The 24667-nt window shown below is 34.4% G+C and overlaps 1 protein-coding gene across 1 annotated transcript; it reads right to left on the reverse strand.

The window, feature by feature from the left end:
* Positions 1-12549: 12549 nt before the first annotated feature.
* LOC149201472 (uncharacterized) lies at positions 12550-13145 on the reverse strand. The gene is made up of 2 exons (XM_089399739.1): positions 12843-13145; positions 12550-12723 (listed from the first exon to the last, which is right to left on the reverse strand). Exons 1-2 carry the CDS (start codon positions 12999-13001, stop codon positions 12562-12564), a joined length of 321 nt encoding a protein of 106 aa, XP_089255865.1. The 5' UTR covers positions 13002-13145; the 3' UTR covers positions 12550-12561.
* Positions 13146-24667: the final 11522 nt, after the last annotated feature.

The raw sequence follows: 24667 nt of genomic DNA on the forward strand, positions 1-24667 counted from the left end.
TATTAATTTCCTTCCTCCTTTCTTATATGTATTAATAACAATATCATCATCAACATTATTATTATTATTAATGTTAACACTATGACCTAAATGTTATTAATAATAGTAATATTAATAATACCACTAATATATTAAATAACATTAACAACAACATTATAATAGTATAATAACATTATTACATTAAAGTAAAATGAATTATCATATGTAATAATAACATGACTCATTACATATAATAATATTATTACACTAATCATATCAATAGTGTATTTATGTTATAATTAATGTATCATTATTAATAACTTACCATTGTTAATGCTAATAATAATTGTATTATTGGTAATAGTAACGTCATTATTAAATGTTATTAATAACATAAATACTAATAACAATTCTAATGTTATTCTTAACATTAATAAAAATTTATTATAATAAAACCAGCATAGATCCATCTTAAGTAGGGATCTAACATGAGCTTCGAGGGATCAAATTTGTACAGGTGCAAACTCAGTTTAGAGTGCAAAAAATAATGTGTAATTTTTCATTGTATAAATTTTATTTTTGAATGCTATAGAGATTACATTACTTAAACTTATGATTCCAAAAAATCTTTGCTAGATTTTGACAAACAGACATATACCTAAAAAAGTGTTAAACTTTAAAATGCATAGACCCCTTCAAATGTTTTAACCAAAAAAAACTTATCTTTTTCAATCAGTTTATATGATATTCATTATTTTTTAAAATAATATATAAAATATTTCAAACATAACATGTGAATTGAGTGATTTTATTAGGGCACATTAAAATGGTTTTTTGGTTATTAATATATTTTTAATTCATATTAAAATGTTTTATTCGTAAACCACATTGGATATTTTGTTATATAAAACATTCAAATAATTTCTTTTAACACTTTTTTCTATATATAGAGATATATAAAATTGATGTCAACAAAATTTAGTTAATGTAGATCTTCAAATAGGTTTCTTTTAAATCACGTGTTAAAATATTTTAAAAAGTGTAAGGCTTAAGCATCTTACTCACACATTTTTTTTAATTCTAATTAGTTCACATGAAATTATATTCGTTCATATGGACAACTAATTAAACACGCATAGCATATAATTTTTTCCCTTTTATTATAGTTGACATTGATTTTCTATTTAGAGAATATTTTATTTTCATTTTAAAAGAAACACACGTCGACATACTTACACATCACCTTCACACTCGTTGTAGAATGAGCCTCTCGGCTCAATAAGTGAGTTATTAAGTTTACTAATATTTGTATATAATATTATTAATGTTGTTAATAGTGTTAAATTTTTTAATAATATATTTGATTTATTTATTTATTTTCTAAGTTATGCTAATTCTATTACTGAAAAATATAGTACACTGAGGCTTTAGCCTATGCTTGTCCGTGCCTGAGTATTGGGAAAAAACAACAAAAACATACTCTAGACTATCCATAATGGGAAACCAGTCCGAATCAAAATTAGTTTGCCAAAATTATCTTGCTGCTCACGCAGGGGAAACCAACAATTACGCATAGTTTTTTATCAATTTTTCAAGGAGAACCAAAAAACACCCAAGTAACCAAATACCATCATTTTTTCGATAGCCCCGTAAAAGAAACCAGAAAGCAAAATTCCCAAAACCTGAGAATAGCAGACACGTGGCAGGTTGTGTGGCCGATCAGGTACGTGGCGAAGACGACGGGTGTTCCTCAACAATGAATCATCGGTAAGCCTCCATGTCGACTCCTGCCTGCTTTGAAGCCTCCATGTTGTCTGCCTGCTGCGCCGGTTGTTCCTCCTCGATAAAACAGTGGTAAGGATCCATGTCTTTGTCGTCATGCTGGTCCAGGTTCGTCTCCTTCCCACTTTGCTGTGTCCCTGCAATGTGAGTGCTCTTCTAAACCATGGCTAGTTCTGCTCTAGTGTGGCAACCACCTTCAATGGTCTACTCCTCCTCGCTAGAGGTGATGGGATGGGAGCTCCCCGCAGCTCTGGCTGGCGTTTTGGAATGGTGTCCACCCTCAATTTCTTAGTCCTTCTCATGAAAGGCTAAAGAGATGGTGGCAGTAATAATGGGCCTGTTCATGGAGGAACGAAATATGAATTGGGTGGAATTGAGAGGCGGCTGTGGATTGGAAGGAGTTCCACTCGGAGGCGAAGCAGGGGGGGTCGGATTGAGGTGGTGAGGTCATGAGTGGCCTCTGCCACTACGAGTGTTTGGGTAGTAGCCAATATTCTATTGAGCTGAAGAGGATGTGGTTTCAGAGGCTGGAGAATGAGGGGGACAATTCAATCTTCCTCTACTTCCACCCCTGCGACTACACATTCGATATCAAGTTCTCGACATGTTGACTCCAAGTGTATGAGAATTTCTGCTGGGATTAGGCTCAAAGTGTTGAGAAGGCTCGGAAGGATAAGCAGGCAGTTCAGTGGAGGGATTAGCTGCAGAGGCCGAGTGGAAAACAAAATGGCATGCTAGGCTATGAGTGAAGTGAGTTCCTGGGGCTAAATCAATGCAGCAAAGGATGTTGCAGCACCTCCCCGTAGTAGTGCGAGAGCTAGGTGCTGCAGCTGCCTGAGGGCATAGACATTGTAGAGGTAGAGGATAAGAGACAGGTGTGGTTGTATGATTATCACCAGAGGTCATCTTTGCGTGAAGCTGAGGTGAGTAGTTGCAGGGTGGTTGAAGACGGTACCAACTTAAATGCCATTTATGGCTAGTGTGAATGCAATTTTTAGACTGATGTGCCGAATTACAGAGGGCCATGTGGGAATGGCTACTTGCCGTCCATTTCGGCTACCACCTTACTATCCTTGCTGAGCACCCGCATCCGGGAGTTGTGCTTCCTTGTGCACCAGGTCTGTGTAGGCTTGTAATTGAGTTTGGTCATTTAAAATATTGATTGTTCCATATTGTTGTACCTGATCTTGTTCAACTCCTATGTTTACCAAAAGATCAGCCACCTTGTTGTTTTCTCTTTTGACGTGAATGAAAGTGGTGGCTTGTCTATTTTCCATCCATTTCTCTATTAGTTCATGCCAAGCCGCTAGTCTCCAGCTGGTAGCGACTCTCGAAGCTATGGTTCCCATTTGTATTTGGGTAACCATGTTTATCAGAATTTGGGAATCCCCTTTTATTATAATAGGGTGAAAACTATATTGGTGCGCTAGATTCATACCTCGCCACAACCCTTCCAGTTCCGCAGAATTATTCGTGTCCCATCCAATTGAACCAAAGTATACTAGCAAAGGTCGGCCTTCTTGATCTCTGAATATTCCACCATGTCCTGCTTTTCCTAGATTGCCTTTTGAGGAACCATCAAAATTTAGTTTGATCACATTTGTTGGAGGGGGGTTCCAACGTGCTGGCTTCTTGTTGATAATGCTTGATTTGTTGGGATCACTTTGAACCTGTGGGATCCTTAATTTCCAGTTGTCCCATATACTCTATTCATGTGCCTGAGTGGGAAAGTCCTCAACATTCCACTGTTGGAGAGTGAGGGTTTCTTGAATGTTCTAACATAAATTGGTCCAGATGATCTCCAATGTAGTGCTTTGATTTTTGAAAATTCTTTTGTTTCTTTCCTTCCAAATTGTCTAGAAAAGGAAGCCCAAGAGAGTTGTCCATAGCGCATTTAAGAGTCTGCTTTTATATGGAGTAGGGGTCCAATTGCGAATGGTACCTTTGATATCCCCCAAGATTCTGCAAGGTCGCTGACATTTGAATGTGAGTTTTTCCCATAATTGATTAGCCATGTGGCAGGAATCCATGAGATGTTGTTTAGTTCCTCCTTTTTTTTTTACAATTATGATAGTATGAGGTTCCCTGGAATCCTATATTAATTAAATTATCCCAAGTGAGAATTCTCTGATGATAGAGCAACCAAGTGAAGGTAGAGATTTTGGGCCATATTCCTGTAGTCCAGAGACGAGTCCAAGCGGGATCCACTGGTTCCTATGTTTGGAGCATCAGCTTATATGCTTCTTTTGTTGTGAAAGTTCCCCTTGGAGTGTAACCCCATCTCTGAACATATTTTCCAGTTATGTATCTGATTTTCCTTCTGGTGAGTTACTTGTGTAACTCCGAGTAAAAGTCTTCAGTTTCATGATGTATTATCTGTTCAGTTGGTTTCCATTGTCTAAAGCCTTTATTGTTACTTTGAGTCTAGTACTGTGATACATGGTCAGTTTGGTTGAGGTTATTTCCATCATGATTTGGAGGGGGAAGGATTTCTGCAATTTTTGGCCTCTATTGCCACGAATCCACCCAAAAACGCGCAGCTCAACCATCTCGTATCTCCCAGAAGTTGTGCTTTTGTATTAGCTCTTTATGTTGTTTTGCTGCATTCCCGATTAGAGATCCTGTATCTGTAGTGGTGATACTAATAAACTCTTCCTGCGGATGATTATTCGCATATTTTGCAGTCCATAGTTGGGCCCATGGCTTCTGTGGGCTTGAAACCCATTGCCACCATATTCATGCTCCCATCAATGTATTACTGTGTTGCGAGTCTCGCAATCCTAAACCCCTCGCTTTTTTGGAGTGCAAATGGTGGCCCATTTTACTAGCGTCCATTTACGGCTTTCCCCTATGGAGCCCCATAAAAAGTTGCATTGAAAATCTTTGATCTTTTTGAGAGCCATTTCGGTGCTGCAAGAACTAAGAAGAGATAGAGAGGCGTGGATTGTAAAATCACCTTTATCAGAATAAGCCTGCTTGCAATGTTGAGAGTTTTGTAGGTCCAAGACGATAAGTGGCTTTTGATTTTCTCAATGAGTTGGTTCCAGGAGGCATGCTTTAAGGCTGAGTCTATCAGTGGAGCACCCAACTATTTAGATGGAAGTTTAGCTTGTGAGAATCCTATGATCCTGGCAATTATTCTTTGGGTAGCAGGAGGAGTATGGAAAAAGAAGAATTGTGATTTAGCAGTATTGATGGTGGTTCCTCAGGCCATGGAAAAAGTGTCTAGCAGAGCTTTGAAAGCATGGGCTTCATTAACAGAAGGATGACCGAACAACATATTTTCATCAAAAAATTGTTGATGAGTTCCAGTTGCAGATCTTTAACCATGTTTAGGGACTATATGGTTTCAATTGCGTCATCTTCCTTAATTGGCTTAACAAGATGAGAATTTTCCTGATACAAAACAATGGAGGTGAGACATGAGATGAAGTATTTCTACATTTCCGAGCCATTTACTTTCTCCCTAGAATGTGGATTCTTGAAGAAGAAAAAGTCCTCTCTTAATTTCCTATAAAAAAGATATTTTAAGGTGACCTCGAGAAGAAATTTTCTTTACTTGATTCATAGTTTCTCTTTATTTAGTATGCTTGTGAAAAAAGGATGTATTTATATCACATGAGGCTTCGAGACATGAGATGCTAGTATTCTTCCTCCTTTCCTGTTGATTTTAAATATTTGGTTACTAGGTATTTTTCTTCTTCTAACTTCTTGTGAGTGATGGTCTGGACTCCATCAAGCCTTTATCTCTTGCTGCAGGGGCATATAATTTATTTTGTCCCAGGTTCTAAGAGCATAATTCACCTCCTTCATATTTTATTCCCAAACATAGCTAAGAGACCTGCGAACTGGCATAGCCCAAGCATGAGTTATCAGGAGAGCCTCTCTTTCCTTTTGGAGCCCCCCTGGATTAAACCAGAAAGGAATCAGATCTAAATCTTATGGAGAGTCTAAATCCAACCCGATGGGTTTGTGATCAGAATCCCCTTGAGCCAGAATACTAGAAATACATTATATGCCATTTACCAACCAATTACTACGGATGAGAAAGCGGTCTAACTTTTTTGCAATGTGGGAAATGTCACATCTCCAATTTTTCCAAGTATACTTACCCTTTTTTTAAAAGCATTGAGAAGCTCAAACTCACTCACGATATCTTCCATTCTTTCACAGTGAGGATCCATTACAATGCTTCCACCATTTTTTTCTAAGAAAGATACAAGAGAGGCTAAATCAAAGCAAACTATCAAACTTGGAAACCAACCTCAGATCACAAAATTTCTTCGAAACGTGAGCAACAAAGAAAATGCGAGATGTAAGGCTGGAGGAGGTAAGTATGCTCTCTGAAAGTCTAAATGAAAATTACATCGTTGAATATTAGGAGACTTGGAGACCTCATCAAACCAAAGGTAGTAAAGGAAGTAAAATAACTAGTGAATTTGAGGAAACTGCACGTCTTATTTCTCCAAGAAATAAAACTAACTGAAGAAGAGACCATGGCCTTGTCACAAACAATTCGGAAAAATTGTTTGGGACCTTGGGTGTAGCGCAAAGATCTCAGCGAGATTTTGGTGACATTTGCAGCCTTTGGTAAAAATACCGATTAATGCTAATATATAATGTCAAATTATGTTTCTGGGTGGCTTTCAAAGTAGAAGATAAGTAGTCAAAAGAATCATTGTCCCTTATAAATGTCTCTATGTTCCAGTATTGTAGAGTGAAAAATAATATTTTTGGTACTCTTTAACACTTATAAAGGAGGGTCACTAGCACATAGATAATGTGATAGGAAGTGATTTTAACACAATGATTTTCAATTTTGAAAAACATGGTGGAAGCATTGTAAGGGATCTTCACTGTGAAAGAATGGAAGATGTCATCAGTGATTGGGAGATTCTTAATGGTTTTCAAAAAATGGTAAGTATACTTGGAAAAATTGGAGAAGTGACATTTCCCACATTGCAGAAAAGTTAGACCGCTTTCTCATCCATAGTAATTGGTTGGTAAAGCAATAGATTAGTATGTTAGAAATATTTTCATTTAGTATCATTATGATTATGTTTCATGATGACTCAAGATGGAAAATTAGTTTTGTTTCTATGAATTATCGTTTTCCATTATCTAATAGATACAGAGCATTGCAGTGTGCATTTAATATTACGATCCTAGTGAATCATGTCACCAATTTGTAGTGTGCGTTTAATATTTTGGATGTTATTCCAAAAAAGAAATGAACATTGCCTAGTTGTTTAAATGACTAATCACAATTCTTCAATTCCATTTTTTTTACTAGTTTTTATCTTCAATGATTGTTTATATATCATGATGCTTCTCGAATTTATGCCTTACGACATTTCCTTTGCAACATTTGGTGCAATTTCTAGTAATAATTCTAATGTTACTCTTAACATTAATAAAACTTTATTATAATAAAACCAACGTAGATCCATCTTAAGTAGGGATCTGACAAGAGCTTCGAGGGATCAAATTTGTTCAGGTGCAAACTCAGTTTAGAGTGCAAAAAATAATGTGTAATTTTTCAATGTTTAAATTTTATTTTTGAATGCTATAGAGATTACACCACTTAAACTTGTGATTCCAAAAAATCTTTGTTAGATTTTGACAAACAAACATATACCCAAAAAAGTGTTAAACTTTAAAACGCATAGACCAATTCAAATGTTTTAACCAAAAAAAACTTATCTTTTTCAATAAGTTTATGTGATATTGATTATTTTTTAAAACAATATATAAAATATTTTAAACATAAAATGTGAATTGAGTGATTTTATTAGGGCACATTAAAATGCTTTTTTTGGTTATTAATATATTTTTAATTCATATTAAAATGTTTTATTCGTAAAGCACATTGGATATTTTGTTATATACAACATTCAAATAATTTCTTTTAACACTTTTCTCTATATATAGAGATATATAAAATTGATGTCAATAAAATATAGTTAATGTAGATCTTCAAATAGTTTTTTTAAATCACATGTTAAAATATTTTAAAAAGTGTAAGGTTTAAGCATCTTACTCACACATTTTTTTTAATTCTAATTAGTTCACATGAAATTATATTCGTTGATATGGACAACTAATTAAACAAGCATAACATATAATTTTTTCCCTTTTATTATAGCTAACATCAATTTTCTATTTAGAGAATATTTTATTTTCATTTTAAAAGGAACACACGTCGACATAGTTAAACATCCCCTTCACACTCATTGTAGAATGAGCCTCTCGGCTCAACAAGTGAGTTATTAAGTTTACTAATATTTGTATATAATATTATTAATGTTGTTAGTATTGTTAAATTTTTTAATAATATATTTGATTTATTAATGTAACATGATAAATTTATTAATATTATTAATGGTATTATTAAAAGTGCTTTTTATTAATATTATATTTTTAACAATACTGTTATTTTTTTTCTAGGCAAATAAAAAAGATTATATTACCAAAAATATTTTACATAGAGTACATTGTGAGAAGAACTATAAAGGTATAGTTGAGATGAGGAGAAGTATGCAAAGTGCTAATTATGGATTGAAAAGAGATAGGGATGGATCATCTCCTGTGAGAGGGAAACAAGTTGGTCCTTTAGTATGAGCAAATATATGATTGGAAATCATGGACCATACAAAAATGTAGATAGGAGATATAAAACTGAACGAAGACCCTGCAAAAAGGATACCTACTAGTGTGACCATGGAAACTTAAATGACATAATAATCTAAAGAAATACATTGTCGAATAAAGAATATTGGGAAACCCCATCAATGTGCTTTCTTCACTTTGGAACTATTTGGTGCTTTTTTGCTTTGTTGTGGTCTTCTCCACCTACTCCAACATTTTTAGGTGTACCCATTTATCCATTTTCTTCGATGATAAAGCGGCAATAGGAAATCGTTTCTTCCTCAAAGGGTTTTGCTTTAATGGTGTAGTTTACACTTGTGGAAGGCTTCAGTTAATTATCTGCCATTTATTGAGGTTTTTCGCTGTGAAATGATCCTTGGACAATAATGCCTTTTCCTTTCACTTTTGCCACTAGAGGAGAAGGGAGAGGAGGGGAACCAGGTTGGTGTGAGGAATTAAATCAACAGAGCTTTCGATGGAGTTAGTGGTTGTCAAAGTTAGAGGAACATGAGGTAAATCAATGCCTATAGCCCTGGGTAGATTGCATAGCACCAGATGGGTATTGTTGAATTGAATACCCACCTATGCCATCATTCATTCTACTTTTCCCTCACGCCCTCCAAGGTCCAAAGATGGTGCACTACAATTTTTTGAACTTACCAATGGCCATCACCTAAACATCTACACTTTGCCTCCATGGAAGCCACCATGATGCATATGTAGGCTAGTATATCAGGGTCAAACAATTCTACATTTTCATCGTGCTAGGCAGAGTGGGGTGAATTCCCTCATCCTCGGCCTTCTTGTGTCTCTCTACACCCTTCTCTAACCATATTTCATATATGAGAGTCATTGAACCAAGAGCACTGGCTTCTGATATTTTTGGAAGAGAAAATAATGTTTTTGCTGCTTTTGTCAACACCTACCTCCTGGAACATGGAATGGGGGAGGAAATTAAGGGACTGAGGTATACATATTAACCGGAACATGAGATCCAACTTAAGACCTATCACAAGGAATCAAGATGATTTCGAGGGGAATGTTTCACAAAACCTAAATTAAACGAGGCATATCTCACTTAAAGGAATTGTGCGGTGCATGACTGCAACCTTGACACTTTATTGATGACAGGCGCGATTGTTGTCCCGCAAGACCTAACAAAAATCATAAATCAAAATAGAATCCCAATCAAGGAATTACAAATATTATTATTAATGATATTATTGACATTTCTTTTTGTAAGCTTAGCAAGACTACATCTTCATCATGTCCAATATATCATCCTAATCGAGACAGGGAATTAAACTATTAACTTCACATCAAAGAATGCGTTAACATAGCACTCAATCACCATCTATCCAAAACTCATGAACAATAATAATATTAATATTAATATCAATAACATTATTAATATTATTAATAATATAACTAAATATTAAAAATAATTTTATAATATTAAAGTAAAAATTAATAATACAAAAATAATATAATATCAAATTTATTTTAATATTAACAATTATTTTAAACCTAAAATAAATAATACATCAAATAAAATCTTAATATTTCACCATTTAGCAGTTAAAACCTAAACCTTGATGCAAGAAAACCCTCTTGGTTATTTCCAATTCTTCAACAACAAACCACATAAAAAAGCCACCAAATAACCTCCGCATTTCTTCAACAACGAAACCTCATAAGGCTGCCAACAAATAACCACATTTAATCACAATCACATTTAATTATTTTTATTGTGTTTATCCATGCCCATGCCTAACCACTAACCCTAGTAGAGGAAGATGCGAATCGAATACGTTTGATAAGGAAAGGTTGGATTAAAAAAGGTTGAATACAACTACGGAAAAATGAGTCAAAGAGACAAAAGAAAGGAAGCAAATTGATGAAATAAAGTAAAAATAAAGCTTTGAACGTTCGAGTTACTCAAGTACTTTTATTTCGCAAGCATGGTAGCATAAACAACTGCTTATAATGTAATTAGATATAAAAAAATAACACTTATATATAATTCAAAGGAAATGTTACTAAATCTGAGAATTTTAATATTAATATTAAAAAATATCTCATTTAATTTTTTATAACATATTTAAATTATATATATTATTTAAAATATAATTAATTTACACATTTCTCAACATGAAAATTTATATATATATTTAATATTTTAAATTATAATTATAATTATTTATTTTTTCCAATATAAATTTATCAAACATACTAAAAATTATATGTTTATAAATTGTACTTGTATTGAAATTTAAATCTCTATGAATTGTGTTTCTTTAATAAGTTTTTTTCTGAGAGATTTACGTGTGTATTGATTTTGAAAAGACAAAATGAAGAAATTAAATTTCACAGAAAAGAAGTTGCAATAGTGAAATTCAACAGCCCTTGTTAAATCTAGAAGTAAGCTTCAACATTAATTATTACATATCAAGAATATTGTCAATCAATTCAACAACCCATGTTAAATCCATAAGCAAGCTTAACCATTAGTTATTTCTTATCAAGAGTATAGTCAATCCAGTAACCACATAGGATTATCAAATAAGTTATTAGTTATGGAATATGATTACAAAGGCACTGGCTCCAATTCTTCATTTATTTCTAGCTACATTGTACGCATCTAGATATTTGTAGTCTTGAGCTCTAGTGATGGCAAAAAGCAAGCTTCTTGGATGAGTGGTCAAGGTTTATTTTTTTGATTAAGTGATAAGTGGTTAGTGAGTTTATTGGAGTATTAATTATACTTATTGTCTTATCCAAATAAGTTGATGTAATTCCTTGCTTCTAGTCATGATGTAATTCCCTATTTCCTATTGTGGGTGATTTGCAAGCCAATTATATTTCACAACTTATTTTATGTGCAACATCAAAAATCAAATTATTTTACAAGCTGAGGCTCTTAGGCTAACACATTATTTAAAATGAAACAAATACATGTGATGGATTAGAATGGAGAGACAATTTCTAAAAAAACATCATTTCCTAAGTTAAAGAAAATTGGCACAATTATTAAAAAAAAATTAAGAATGACACAAAACCTTACCAGGAATAGTATAATTGTTAAAAAAAATAAATGAAGAATGACACAAAACCTTACCAATAGCACAATCTGAAATCATTCCATTGTTGTTACAAAATCAAAAAATTTACAAGAATCATTTCATTGTTGTCAACATAATCATTCCATTGGTACCACTGGATCTTACTGAAAGTTCCACCACTTAGCAGAAGTTCCACCACTCTCAATCCCAAGCAAAAGCTCTTCTCAAACCCTCGCCATAAATGCTAAAGTTACCTAGGCTAAAAAAACCTAATATTCTCTACCCAAATCCCAAATCTAACTCCAAGAAGCTAAACATCTAAAGGGAGAATTGAAGTTGAAATACAATAGTGAATTAAGGGCTTTGATGATGGGCCATAAATGGGGTATCAAATTTTTTGGATTTTTTTATTCCAAGAGTGGAGGAGAACGAGAATGAGAGGGCATTTTAGTAGTCCACATTCCTAAGGGCTAAGCCACTTGTCATGGGAAAGTGGGGAATGTGAATGAACATCTAGACATTTGATAAATAACCAAACATTTTATAACGGCATTTGCAAAATAAAGTTTGGAAGATATATACTTTTTATAAAATATTTTTTTGAATGTAATGGAATGTAATTTCATCAATATACATGTATAGTCAATTATAAAAAACACAATCCATTTTTAATTATAAATGCATTTAGATAAAACAAAAACCATTTTTCCCAACTCGAAAGATATTAAGAAGTATCTTTCATTCCCAATGGTATAATTAGGTTGACTAATATGTTAAATCAGTCTTTTAAGGTATGACAATTTTGGAGGTATGGAATTGATTGATTTCGGAATTTTGGAGGTATGGAATTGGAATAGAGGTGTTGGTGGACTGAGAATCACCGTACAAATATTAATAACAATAACAGCATCACAATACTATTAAGTATTTACGTTAAAATATACTATTAAGTATTTACGTTAAAATGCTTATTAGGATCATAAAGAGATACAATGAACGAATGAAGCTGAAGCCAGTGTCAACATGACGGATGACTTTTTCAGCGAAAGAATGAAAACTGTTTTAAAGCATAGGTACGCGGCGCAGGTGGCTAGAAATGATGATCTTTCACTTCCTTTTTGGCTGCCTTCTTTTTGTGACGCTCGTGGAACGCATAGCCCCCAGCTCCCACTGCAGCTGTTGCTGCAATCTCCTCCTCAATCTTGTGCCTGTGCACGTTCTCTGGATCCTTCTTTGCTTTATGTTTCTCATACTGCATACCCAATGAGAGAATTAGTAATCCTATAATTGTATAGGTAAACTCTATAAAACTGATTTAGTTTATCAACTTACTAAAAATTACAGAATAAGAGAGATATATATATATAGTACCAGTGCAAACGTTCCAGCAGCGACTGCTCCGAGTTCACCTAAATGCTCCATTCGCTTATGGTGCTTCTCCTCCTTCATCGCTTTCTCGTACGGCGTCGCCTCCGAGTTGGCGTTCTGGTTCTTGTGATGGTGGAAGTGATGGTGTTTATTCTCAGACATGCTTTCCGAAATTGATTTCAATTACAACGGTTTGAAAGGAAATTCGAAAACCACTTATATACCCTTACAATAATCAAATCTGTAGATCCCAATGCAATGTAAGGAAATGCAGACAATGACTTTTACCCGCTGACAATACTCAAATTCCTGAGCAGATTAGATTACATGAATGAATGGTAGGGAATTAGTCCGGTATATATATAGCCAGAGTTGAATATTAAACACGCTATACCGTGTGGAAACAGCGTTCACGCGTGCGCGGTTTCCAAACGGCCGGTGTGCCTGCATGGTCTCTCCTTATCCAATAGAGAAGACTGACGAGGAAGGTGTGTTTGATCGGAGGTGCGCTAATTTGACATCGTTAACCGAATGGACGACGCGTTCGTGCAGCTTCCAGAGTGGCTGCGGCGACCACATAGCCTGTGCTTATCGGAAAGTGAATGATGATGACGAGGAAGGTACATTTAATTAGATGGAGTAATGTGACATTGTGAAGAAACGAATATTAATAATTAATAAACTTAAATCACGCTTATAACAGGTCTACGCGGGGCCGTCACATTGATTTTATTAACGTCATGCATAACCGCGAGTTAACTGAATCAGAATCAGACTAATGGTCCATGGTACACAGAGGAAAGCTTTTTAGGTAAACATGGTTTAAGATAGATCGATAAAGTGCAACATAGTGATTAAACCCATGGGAAAGTAAACACATGTTATTTAGCAGCGTAATCATGCTTTAGAAATGCGCATGGACAAATAAAGTATGCACATTCCAATATACAAGTAGTTTATTACCTCTGTTTAGGAAATTTATGTTACACGTTTTAATTAAAAAAATTCGTTTATTTAGATTTTAAGTTTATGTGGTAGTTTTTTGCAGTCCGGATTATCCACAGTTTCATGTTTATTCCGTAGACGTTTCAAACCCCAAAGGGGGGCCATCATCAGGACTAAATCAGAAAGAATATGAATGAAAACTTATTGAGAGAAGAGCTATAATGACCTAGGTATAAATAAACCTAGAACCCTAATTTTTAAGAAGCATAATTTTTTTCTCATTTATTTTTATTTATTTATATTATTATTATTTCCAAATTAATTATTCCTCTTAATTTACCTAGAACCTAAATTATTTTAATTGATATATTTGATTCATGAATAAGTTTAATTTTTCATTTCCTTCCAACTGTTTTTATTAATTTAACAATTTTTTTTTTTTTTCTAAATTAAGACTATTGCTATGTATTAAGGAAAATAAAATATGTACAGAGTTTTACTTTCTGCGAGGAGGCCGAAGCCAGTCCTCAAGCATAAGCAGCTTAAACCGTATCATGAGACAGAGTCCTTTATAGTTCTTGGACTTCATACAATCTAGACCCAAAATGACACAGACATCATATCCCCTGGCCAGACAGAGCTGGTTTACATTATGGACCATTAAACTGAAATAGCAAATTGCTGAAGCCTGCGGCTTGTTGCCAAGACCTGATCCAAAAACATGAAAAAGACCCCAAAAACACAGCATGAAATGCATTAACATGACGGTAAGAAAAACTAAAACAGAGCACCCGTGACTGAGACCGGCTGGTTGGATGTGGCCTCCTGCCTTCCAGTATCTGGGCTTGGCGGGCCGAGCCAAATCACCGACTCGTCCTCATTCTGGAGCGGGTGTCCCTGGAGCACAGGAGCACAGGAGCTGTAAACATTCTTCTCCACATTGGAAATGGGCAGCGGCTGGACCTCTTGCCCAGAGGCTTCATGGCCCGAAGTTTCCTGAATTGGTTGCTGGGCAGCGTAACGATGAGTGCGATACACCAGACCTTCCATATCGGCCAGGAAGATGTCGCTGTCTTGGACAATTTCCACTGTAGGGGAGCTGGAAGAAGTCCGGCCAGGCTCCTCTTCTGAGATGAAGACTGTGAAGGTGACCACCACTTCAGGGTGAACAAGGCGGCTGGGAAAACGAAATCTGAATGTCTGGTAAGTGCCCTGAGGGAGGAGACACTCCTGCTCCGAGCTAGAGGACGAAGGTGGCTCTACAGCAATTGGCGCAATTGGGTGTATATCGTCTATAATCACCCGGGTGCCACACCTTCCCCCACGCATAGGAATCCCTCTACTGCGCTGCATGGCTTGAAGGAGAAGCACTACCAAACCCTCAGCAATCCCTTGAGAAGTTGCAGACACGATGCCTTCCGTCAGAGCTCTTAAAATAACAATAGGATGGTTCTGTGTCGTGTTTGGCATTTCCATAGCCATATAATACTCAACGTGCAAATTCAACACGGGGGAAAGGCTTTGGGCCTTTCTCCCCTTTCGCATCAGAGCTTGAATCGCCATGCTTGGCGTTAATGCTTCGTCCTCCCTTTTTTGTCGCAGACCAAGAACCATAAACCACTGCATTAACTCCCTGAGCCTTGTACAGGCGTCGGCGTTCACTTCTGCCTACAGGTGTCATGGCGCATGCCATGGTGAGGGGCTATTAAAGACACCCGCATCCGGGTTTAATTTAACAAATTTTAATTTTATTTTATTTTATCTGATTGATTAATTAATTAATATAATTCTTACTTATTGTTTTTATTTTCATTTAATTAATTAATTTGAATTTAATTGATTAATTAATTTAATTTATTGTTATTTACCATTCTAATTAATTAGTTAATTAATTACTTTAATTTAATTAGATTAATTTATAATCTTAATTATTTATTAATCCAATGTTAATCCTTGGTTATTATTAATTCTTTTAATTAATTAGCTAATTTTATTTAATTCTTATTTTAATTAGAATAGAATAACTAAATTAATTAATTTTGATTTAATTGATCTATTTAGATTAATTAAATAATTGATTTATAATTCTTCCTATTATTTTTATTCGATTAGTTAATTAAATTAAATTTATTGATTAATTAATCTTATTGATTAATTAATTTTTATTTAGTTAATTAATTAAATTAAATTTATTGATTAATTAATCTTATTGATTAAATAATTTTATTTTTATTTAATTAATTAATTAAATTAAATTTATTGATTAATTAAATTTATTGATTAATTAACTTTATTTAATTTAATTATAACCATAATTATTTTTAATTAATTTTTGATATTTACCATTTTAACCTATTAAGCCTTCATTGCCTAATTAATTAATTAATTAATCAATTAATTGATTAATTAATTAATTAATTGATTAATTAAGTGATCGATTAATTAATTAATTAATTAATTTTATTTTATTTTATTTTTCTTTTATTTTATTATTATTAATTATTTGAGAAATTTTATTTAATTCTTATTTAGAATTAATTACAATTTTTATTAAATTAATATAATTAATTAAATAATAAAATTTTAATTTAATTAATTAATTTTGATTTAATTAATCTAATTAAATTCTAATTAAATTTATCTAATTAAATTTTATTTTTATTAAGAGACCCTGATACTATGCTTCCAAAGCCCTGGAGGGGTTTATTTGTTTGATCAGGGGAAGCCAGTTTCCACTAATTTCACTCCCATTGTCCCTGTTGAGGTTTTGAGGAAATTTCATAATTTCGATGGCCTCTCTGATTTTTCTTTTCTGATAATTATTCTCTCTTGCAATCACTTTAGCGTCCTCCACACACACATGACGTTTGGTTTTGGACGAGTGTTCCACAAGCGCCGATGTACGGGATCTCTCATTCTTTATATCAGCCACGTGCTCCTTTAGTCTTATTTTCAGAGATCGACCTGTTTCCCCAATATAACTCTTACCACAAGAGCAGTCAATCTTATACACACCCTTGAGTTGTTGAGGATCGATGTTATCCTTTACTGACCTCATCATCTGCCTTATAGTTCCACATGTTGTAAATTGAGTGTTTATGTTCTTCTTCCTTAAAATTTTTGCAATCTTATCTGTAATCCCCTGGATGAATGGAAGGTAGACCTTCCCAGAATCTTCTTTCTTGTCTTCAGGAGGATGCTTGGAGAGGGCCTTATCCTGAGCTCTTCTTATAGCCTTCTTGATACTCCATTCTTTGTATCCAAGGTTTTTGAAGACAAAGGTTAAGTGCTCAATCTCTTCTTTTAGGTGATCCGGGTCAGAAATACTGAAAGCCCTAACAACTAGAGTGTTTAAGACGCCAGATTTTTGGGAAGGATGATGGTAAGAGTCAGCGTGAAGATAGCTATCAGTATGAGTTTTCTTTCTGTAGACCTGGTGTCCCAAAGTACCATCCTCTTTTCTACTAATCTGTAATCCCCTGGTTTCCACTTTGTTGCAATGTGGGAAATGTCACATCTCCAATTTTTCCAAGTATACTTACCCTTTTTTGAAAACCATTGAGAAGCTCCAACTCACTGATTATATCTTCCATTCTTTCACAGTGAGGATCCCTTACAATGCTTCCACCATGTTTTTCTAAGAAAGATACAAGAGAGGCTAAATCAAAGCAAACTATCAAACTTGGAAACCAACCTCAGATCACAAAATTTCTTTGGAACATGAGCAACAAAGAAAATGCAAGATGTAACACTGGAGGAGGTAAGTATGCTCTCTCAATGTCTAAATGAAAATTACATCGTTGAATATTAGGGGACTTGGAGACCTCATCAAACCAAAGGTAGTAAAAGAAGTAAAATAATTAGTGGATTTGAGGAAACCGCATGTCTTATTTCTCCAAGAAATAAAACTAGTTGAAGTAGAGACCATGGCCTTGTCACAAGCTATGACTCAGAGTGCAAGTTGTCTACAGTTAGCCGAGCTATTTTCAAAAGTAGTTGATTTTCTGAAAAATGGTATTCCAGCGCGGGTTCCTGCCAATTTACACCAAAAAGAATTTCTTGATTTCATGGAGAAAGAGGATAAATGAACATATGAATCAAAAAATGTACAAGCATTATAGACTATTTGTATAAGCTCATTCACAGAGGAAGTTGTTCGGAAGGAATATGACAATAATTTGGAGGTGAAGGGATTTGAAATCTACCTCAGTGAAGCTCTAGTGCACAAAAAATTGTATGGATGTAAGTTGGCAGCATTGATGGATTATTATGGGTTGCGGAGATTATCAATGGAAACATCATAACTTTGTCAATATTCCATGGTAATAGGAAGCATAGAGATCTAAAGGAAACAATCATGTATGCAGTAAGGTCTCTCAGAACACTGCAGGGGGTGGTTTGAAAATGGCTATCATGATTACGAGAACACTGCAACTAGCTTTGCTGACAAGCAAAGTGCCAAGGCATCAACTGGGTATCATGTAACATGTCACCCAGATTATTGGGGCCGTAAAAATTTGAAAGGATCTGGTACTACCGATCCCCATTTTATAAGTTTTCCATGGGTGATATATGACAAACTACTTAGCATCAAACGCAAGAGGATTACTCTTGTTATTAACATGGAATAAGAGGTTACAGTTAATAAATTGTCATTTAATCATGTGGGCAAGTTGATTATATTGTTTCAAGAAACCTCAAAGTGATGGAGCCCTTGGAAGTCATCTCTCTTCAGCTCGAGAATCATAAAACCGTGCCTGTAAAATGCATTGTTTCACCGTCAGATGTGAAGTGGGTGGTCTCCAGGACAACTAATACAGTTACTTGTGTTTATGTTTCAGGGTTTAAATTATGTTTCACTATATTACTGACGGAGATGGTGAATTATTTTTATTTTTCTAGGTGACGAGCAAACTATAGATGGTTGGTTACATTGGCAAAAGGGGCCATGCTCTGCCATGATTCCTCTACCTAGAGTATAAATTTAATTAATCTTTGAATATAATCAACAGTGATTTGTATATTTCCAAGCAGAGTTTGATAGGATATGAGTGTAAATGGTAAATCCATTTTTGTCAAATAGCTTAAGGTGAAAAGAGGCATATTTGCAAACGTGTAAGGTGAAAAGAGGACAATGACCATTCAATTGGATGCTTATATCCGAGTGCAATGATACAAAATCCAAATATATTCTCCAACTGTATGCCTCTTAATTAGGGTTAATGCTCAAGGCAGTATGGCCTAGAAAACCGAGAGTGATTTTGATGCTTTGAATATCATACCCAAGGCTAGTATAGGGTATTCTCAAACCTACTAAACACCTCCACTATTCAAAACAATTCGGCTTACATAACTTACTGCAACACTATAGTTATTCATGCATTCATGTTGAATTGAAGCTGAATTGGTCCTTCTATTCCTGACTTAGCAGTACACTACTTGGACCGTTCAAAAGTGATTTTTTGAAGTATGACTATTAGAAGTTTAACCATATTACTGAACTTACACAAAGAAACCTTACTGCTTAGCCTTAATATTTTCCAACTGCATAAAAAATAAAATCCTAAATTTCCATACTTTGATAATAATAATTTACATATCTTTGTCAAACTGTATGTAGCTTTTACACTAATGATCAAAAGACCTTTTGTTCCAACCCACACACTGGGTAGTGATAGCTGGGGATGAAATATGATCCCAGTGGGAGCCTAAGAGAGCCTGTAAAGAGCAAGGAAAATCATAAATTTGTGTTCCTAGAATACCTTACTTGATATAATATCGAAACATGATTGCAGGATTTCTGCATAGTGAGAATTATCAGCATGCTACACTGTCTTTTGGTACAAATTTGGTAAAATTTCATCAAGTATATGTAAGCATGATGTCATTAGGAATATTACAAACTGCAATTTCGGTATTGATGCATGATCTGTAGAGGTAAGACTACTCTAAAACTGAAAACCCACTTCCCTGACCAAGAAGTAGCTCAACCGAGACACAACCCATGGACCAGATATCAATATCAAAAGTATGCTCAGTGGCTCCAAATATAAGATCAGGAGCTCTATAATAACTGAAGAAAATGTATGATATATTTGGTTCACCTTTTACCTTATAAGAAGAGCATCAGCATATACATATATACATACATACAGAGAAATGAAGTTCTACATTAAATAGACTCATGAATCAAACCTTAAATCCCAAGTCCATTGAACAAAATCTAGTATTCTAAACATTACACATTTCATAAAACATTAAATGCTGCCATCAAATCATTTAAACCAATTCAGGAATCTACTAGTTACACTTCACCAACAACTCACCAGAGCATTTGGCACTTCCAAAATCACATAACTTTGGTTGATGATTGTGAGGATTGACCTGTTCAAAATATCATTTCAGAAATATTTGACAAGCTCATTGGGGTACAAAAACCATGCTACTCATGAACAATAGAGTACGTTAATTGTATAGCAAACAGACCCTCTTTCCAACCACAAATTTGACAAGAATCCAACAAGAATTTCACGCACAGTGAAGATTCTCTGTGTTGGAATGATTCCATTGGTTTTTTTTGCCCAATTTTAAATTAAACCAGATCATCCAAAACAGTGAGAGTTCCAGATCAATCAACACTCTGACTGAATTTTACATAAGACTTCGGCAAGGGAGGGAAGTTTGCTACACGTTTAGGCAGCTCCTATAAACAACCATTTATCACTAAAGTCTAATTAAACCAAACCAGCTTTAAATGAATCACCAGCTCTAGGTTGATCCAACCCTTCCATACCCCTTTGATATCCCATTTTTATATGTCCTTTAATTTGAGAAAAACCATTTTTTTCATCCACTGAGCAAGGATTTTGAATTCTTCACTTCCACTCAATAGGATATTTGGAAATATTTGTTATCTCAAAATATATAAGCAAGACCTATTTCCCCGTTTCCAACTAAGGTGATCAATAATAAGAGGGGTTGCTTCCTTTCACAGATTTCAAATAGTAAAACCTGGACCTGCCCAATAAGTTGATTCTACCCTGATGAGAGAATTCTTATTGAATATTCCGGCAGAAAGCCAAATTTCCACCACACACTGAAATCTGAAATAAGTATCCAAATGATTGTAGCTCTAGGAGCAATATTCATAAATATAGGGTCTTAGACTGCCAACACCCCATTAACCGTTGGGAGACAAATTACATTCCAGTTTACTAAATGGAATTTTCTTTCACTATTCCTCCCTCCATGCCATAGAAACTTGTGAATTAACAAGCTCAACTGATTGAGCACAACTTTTGGGTGAAGAAGGTCAGATTATAGGTAGATATGAAGTGACGATAGAACATATTTAACTATCACAACACATTCTAATGAAGAGAACCATTGAGCACCCCAGGCTTGAAATTTCTTCGAAAATTTATTTAAGCTATCGATTCAACTCTCCATATTAGAGGCACCGATCAAAAGGGGAATTCCTAAATATCTAAATAATTTCCATTCCATTCTAAAGGGAATCCAAGAACCATCAAAATTTCATTAATATTTTGAAGTGGACAGTTCCATCCTATCATTAGGCTCTTTGTTTTATCCATGAAGCCCCCCAATAGGTCTAGATATTGATCCAACACTGGTTTGAATCGCTGAGCAATAATTTTTGGAGGCTACCCCTAACAACAATGTATCGTCAGCAAACTGGGAATGATACACATATTTATTGCTATTTTCTATACTTAGTCCTCATATTCTCCCTTCCCTTCCCTTCTTCCCATCTCTGGGTTCCTTATTAAGTTTTCTGCCACTAATATATTAAGGTTTCTAAAGGAGCTATCCACGGGCTTCCAATACAATCTCTAGTCCAATTTATGAACTCATTACAGAAACCCAACTTTTCCATCACCGAGGAGTGATGGGTTCTATTGAAGGTGTTTTCCATGTCAAGTTTGATAATCATACCCAGCTAACCCCGTTTCTTTCTTGAATGAATTACCTCCTGAACAAGAATGATGCTGTCTATGATTTATCAATGCTTCATGAAACCAACTTGGGTTTTTGATATGATTGTATGGAAAATCTTTTTGAGCATAATAGCTAATTTTTTTGTTAGAAACTTCTAGGCCAAATTACACATTGAGATTGTCCAGAATCGAGAGAATGAGGACAACTATGTCTCCTTCAGAATTAGAGCTAAAAAGGATGAGTTCGTATTGCCCCCAAACCTTCATTTAAATATGGAGGAGTTAAGAATTCACATTAAAAATTATAAAGAAGTCATCCAGTCGCAGATCTTTAACCATGTTTAGGGACTATATGGTTTCAATTGCGTCATCTTCCTTAATTGGCTTAACAAGATGAGAATTTTCCTGATACAAAACAATGGAGGTGAGACATGAGATGAAGTATTTCTACATTTCCGAGCCATTTACTTTGTCCCTAGAATGTGGATTATTGAAGAAGAAAAAGTCCTCTCTTAATTTCCTAGAAAAAACATATTTTAAGGTGACCTCGAGAAGAAATTTTATTTACTCGATTCCTAGTTTCTCTTTATTTAGTATGCTTGTGAAAAAAGGATGTATTTATATCACATGAGGCTTCGAGACATGAGATGCCAGTATTCTTCCTCCTTTCCTATTGATTTTAAATATTTGGTTACTAGGTTTTTTTCTTCTTCTAACTTCTTGTGAGTGATGGTCTGGACTCCATCAAGCCTTGATGATCTTCAATCTTTTGAATTAGTTCTTTTATCTCTTGCTGCAGGGGCATATAATTTATTTTGTCCCAGGTTCTAAGAGCATAATTCACCTCCTTCATATTTTATTCCCAAAGATAGCTAAGAGACATGCGAACTGGCATAGCCCAAGCATGAGTTATCAGGCCAGCCTCTCTTTCCTTTTGGAGCCCCCCTAGATTAAACCAGAAAGGAATCAGATCTAAATCTTATGGAGAGTCTAAATCCAACCTGATGGGTTTGTGATCAGAATCCCCTTGAGCCAGAATACTAGAAATACATTATATGCCATTTACCAACCAATTACTACGGATGAGAAAGCGGTCTAACTTTTTTGCAATTTGGGAAATGTCACATCTCCAATTTTTCCAAGTATACTTACCCTTTTTTGAAAAGCATTGAGAAGCTCAAAATCACTGACGATATCTTCCATTCTTTCACAGTGAGGATCCCTTACAATGCTTCCACCATTTTTTTCTAAGAAAGATACAAGAGAGGCTAAATCAAAGCAAACTATCAAACTTGGAAACCAACCTCAGATCACAAAATTTCTTCGAAACGTGAGCAACAAAGAAAATGCGAGATGTAAGGCTGGAGGAGGTAAGTATGCTCTCTGAAAGTCTAAATGAAAATTACATCGTTGAATATTAGGAGACTTGGAGACCTCATCAAACCAAAGGTAGTAAAGGAAGTAAAATAACTAGTGAATTTGAGGAAACTGCAGGTCTTATTTCTCCAAGAAATAAAACTAACTGAAGAAGAGACCATGGCCTTGTCACAAACAATTCGGAAAAATTGTTTGGGACCTTGGGTGTAGCGCAAATATCTCAGCGAGATTTTGGTGACATTTGCAGCCTTTGGTAAAAATACCGATTAATGCTAATATATAATGTCAAATTATGTTTCTGGGTGGCTTTCAAAGTAGAATATAAGTAGTCAAAAGAATCATTGTCCCTTATAAATGTCTCTATGTTCCAGTATTGTAGAGTGAAAAATAAGATTTTTGGTACTCTTTAACACTTATAAAGGAGGGTCACTAGCACATAGATAATGTGATAGGAAATGATTTTAACACAATGATTTTCAATTTTGAAAAACATGGTGGAAGCATTGTAAGGGATCTTCACTGTGAAAGAATGGAAGATGTCATCAGTGATTGGGAGATTCTTAATGGTTTTCAAAAAATGGTAAGTATACTTGGAAAAATTGGAGAAGTGACATTTCCCACATTGCAGAAAAGTTAGACCGCTTTCTCATCCATAGTAATTGGTTGGTAAAGCAGTAGATTAGTATGTTAGACATATTTTCATTTAGTATCATTATGATTATGTTTCATGATGACTCAAGATGGAAAATTAGTTTTGTTTCTATGAATTATCGTGTTCCATTATCTAATAGATACAGAGCATTGCAGTGTGCATTTAATATTACGATCCTAGTGAATCATGTCACCAATTTGTAGTGTGCGTTTAATATTTTGGATGTTATTCCAAAAAAGAAATGAACATTGCCTAGTTGTTTAAATGACTAATCACAATTCTTCAATTCCATTATTTTTACTAGTTTTTATCTTCAATGATTGTTTATATATCATGATGCTTCTCGAATTTATGCCTTACGACATTTCCTTTGCAACATTTGGTGCAATTTCTAGTAATAATTCTAATGTTACTCTTAACATTAATAAAACTTTATTATAATAAAACCAACGTAGATCCATCTTAAGTAGGGATCTGACAAGAGCTTCGAGGGATCAAATTTGTTCAGGTGCAAACTCAGTTTAGAGTGCAAAAAATAATGTGTAATTTTTCAATGTTTAAATTTTATGTTTGAATGCTATAGAGATTACACCACTTAAACTTGTGATTCCAAAAAATCTTTGTTAGATTTTGACAAACAAACATATACCCAAATAAGTGTTAAACTTTAAACGCATAGACCAATTCAAATGTTTTAACCAAAAAAAACTTATCTTTTTCAATAAGTTTATGTGATATTGATTATTTTTTAAAACAATATATAAAATATTTTAAACATAAAATGTGAATTGAGTGATTTTATTAGGGCACATTAAAATGCTTTTTTTGGTTATTAATATATTTTTAATTCATATTAAAATGTTTTATTCGTAAAGCACATTGGATATTTTGTTATA

This window comes from Pinus tabuliformis, chromosome 2_1 (genome assembly GCF_031772625.1).
Source record: "Pinus tabuliformis cultivar Carrire ecotype Pingquan chromosome 2_1, CPIR1, whole genome shotgun sequence".
Classification (NCBI taxonomy): Eukaryota; Viridiplantae; Streptophyta; class Pinopsida; order Pinales; family Pinaceae; genus Pinus; species Pinus tabuliformis.

Bases quoted from the DNA above. Each gene is read 5' to 3' on its own strand.
- LOC149201472 (XM_089399739.1), bottom strand. From the start codon at position 13,001: ATGTCTGAGAATAAACACCATCACTTCCACCATCACAAGAACCAGAAC. The intron at 12,724-12,842 runs GTACTATATATA...TTGGGTATGCAG, and splicing joins CTGCTGGAACGTTTGCACTG to TATGAGAAACATAAAGCAAA.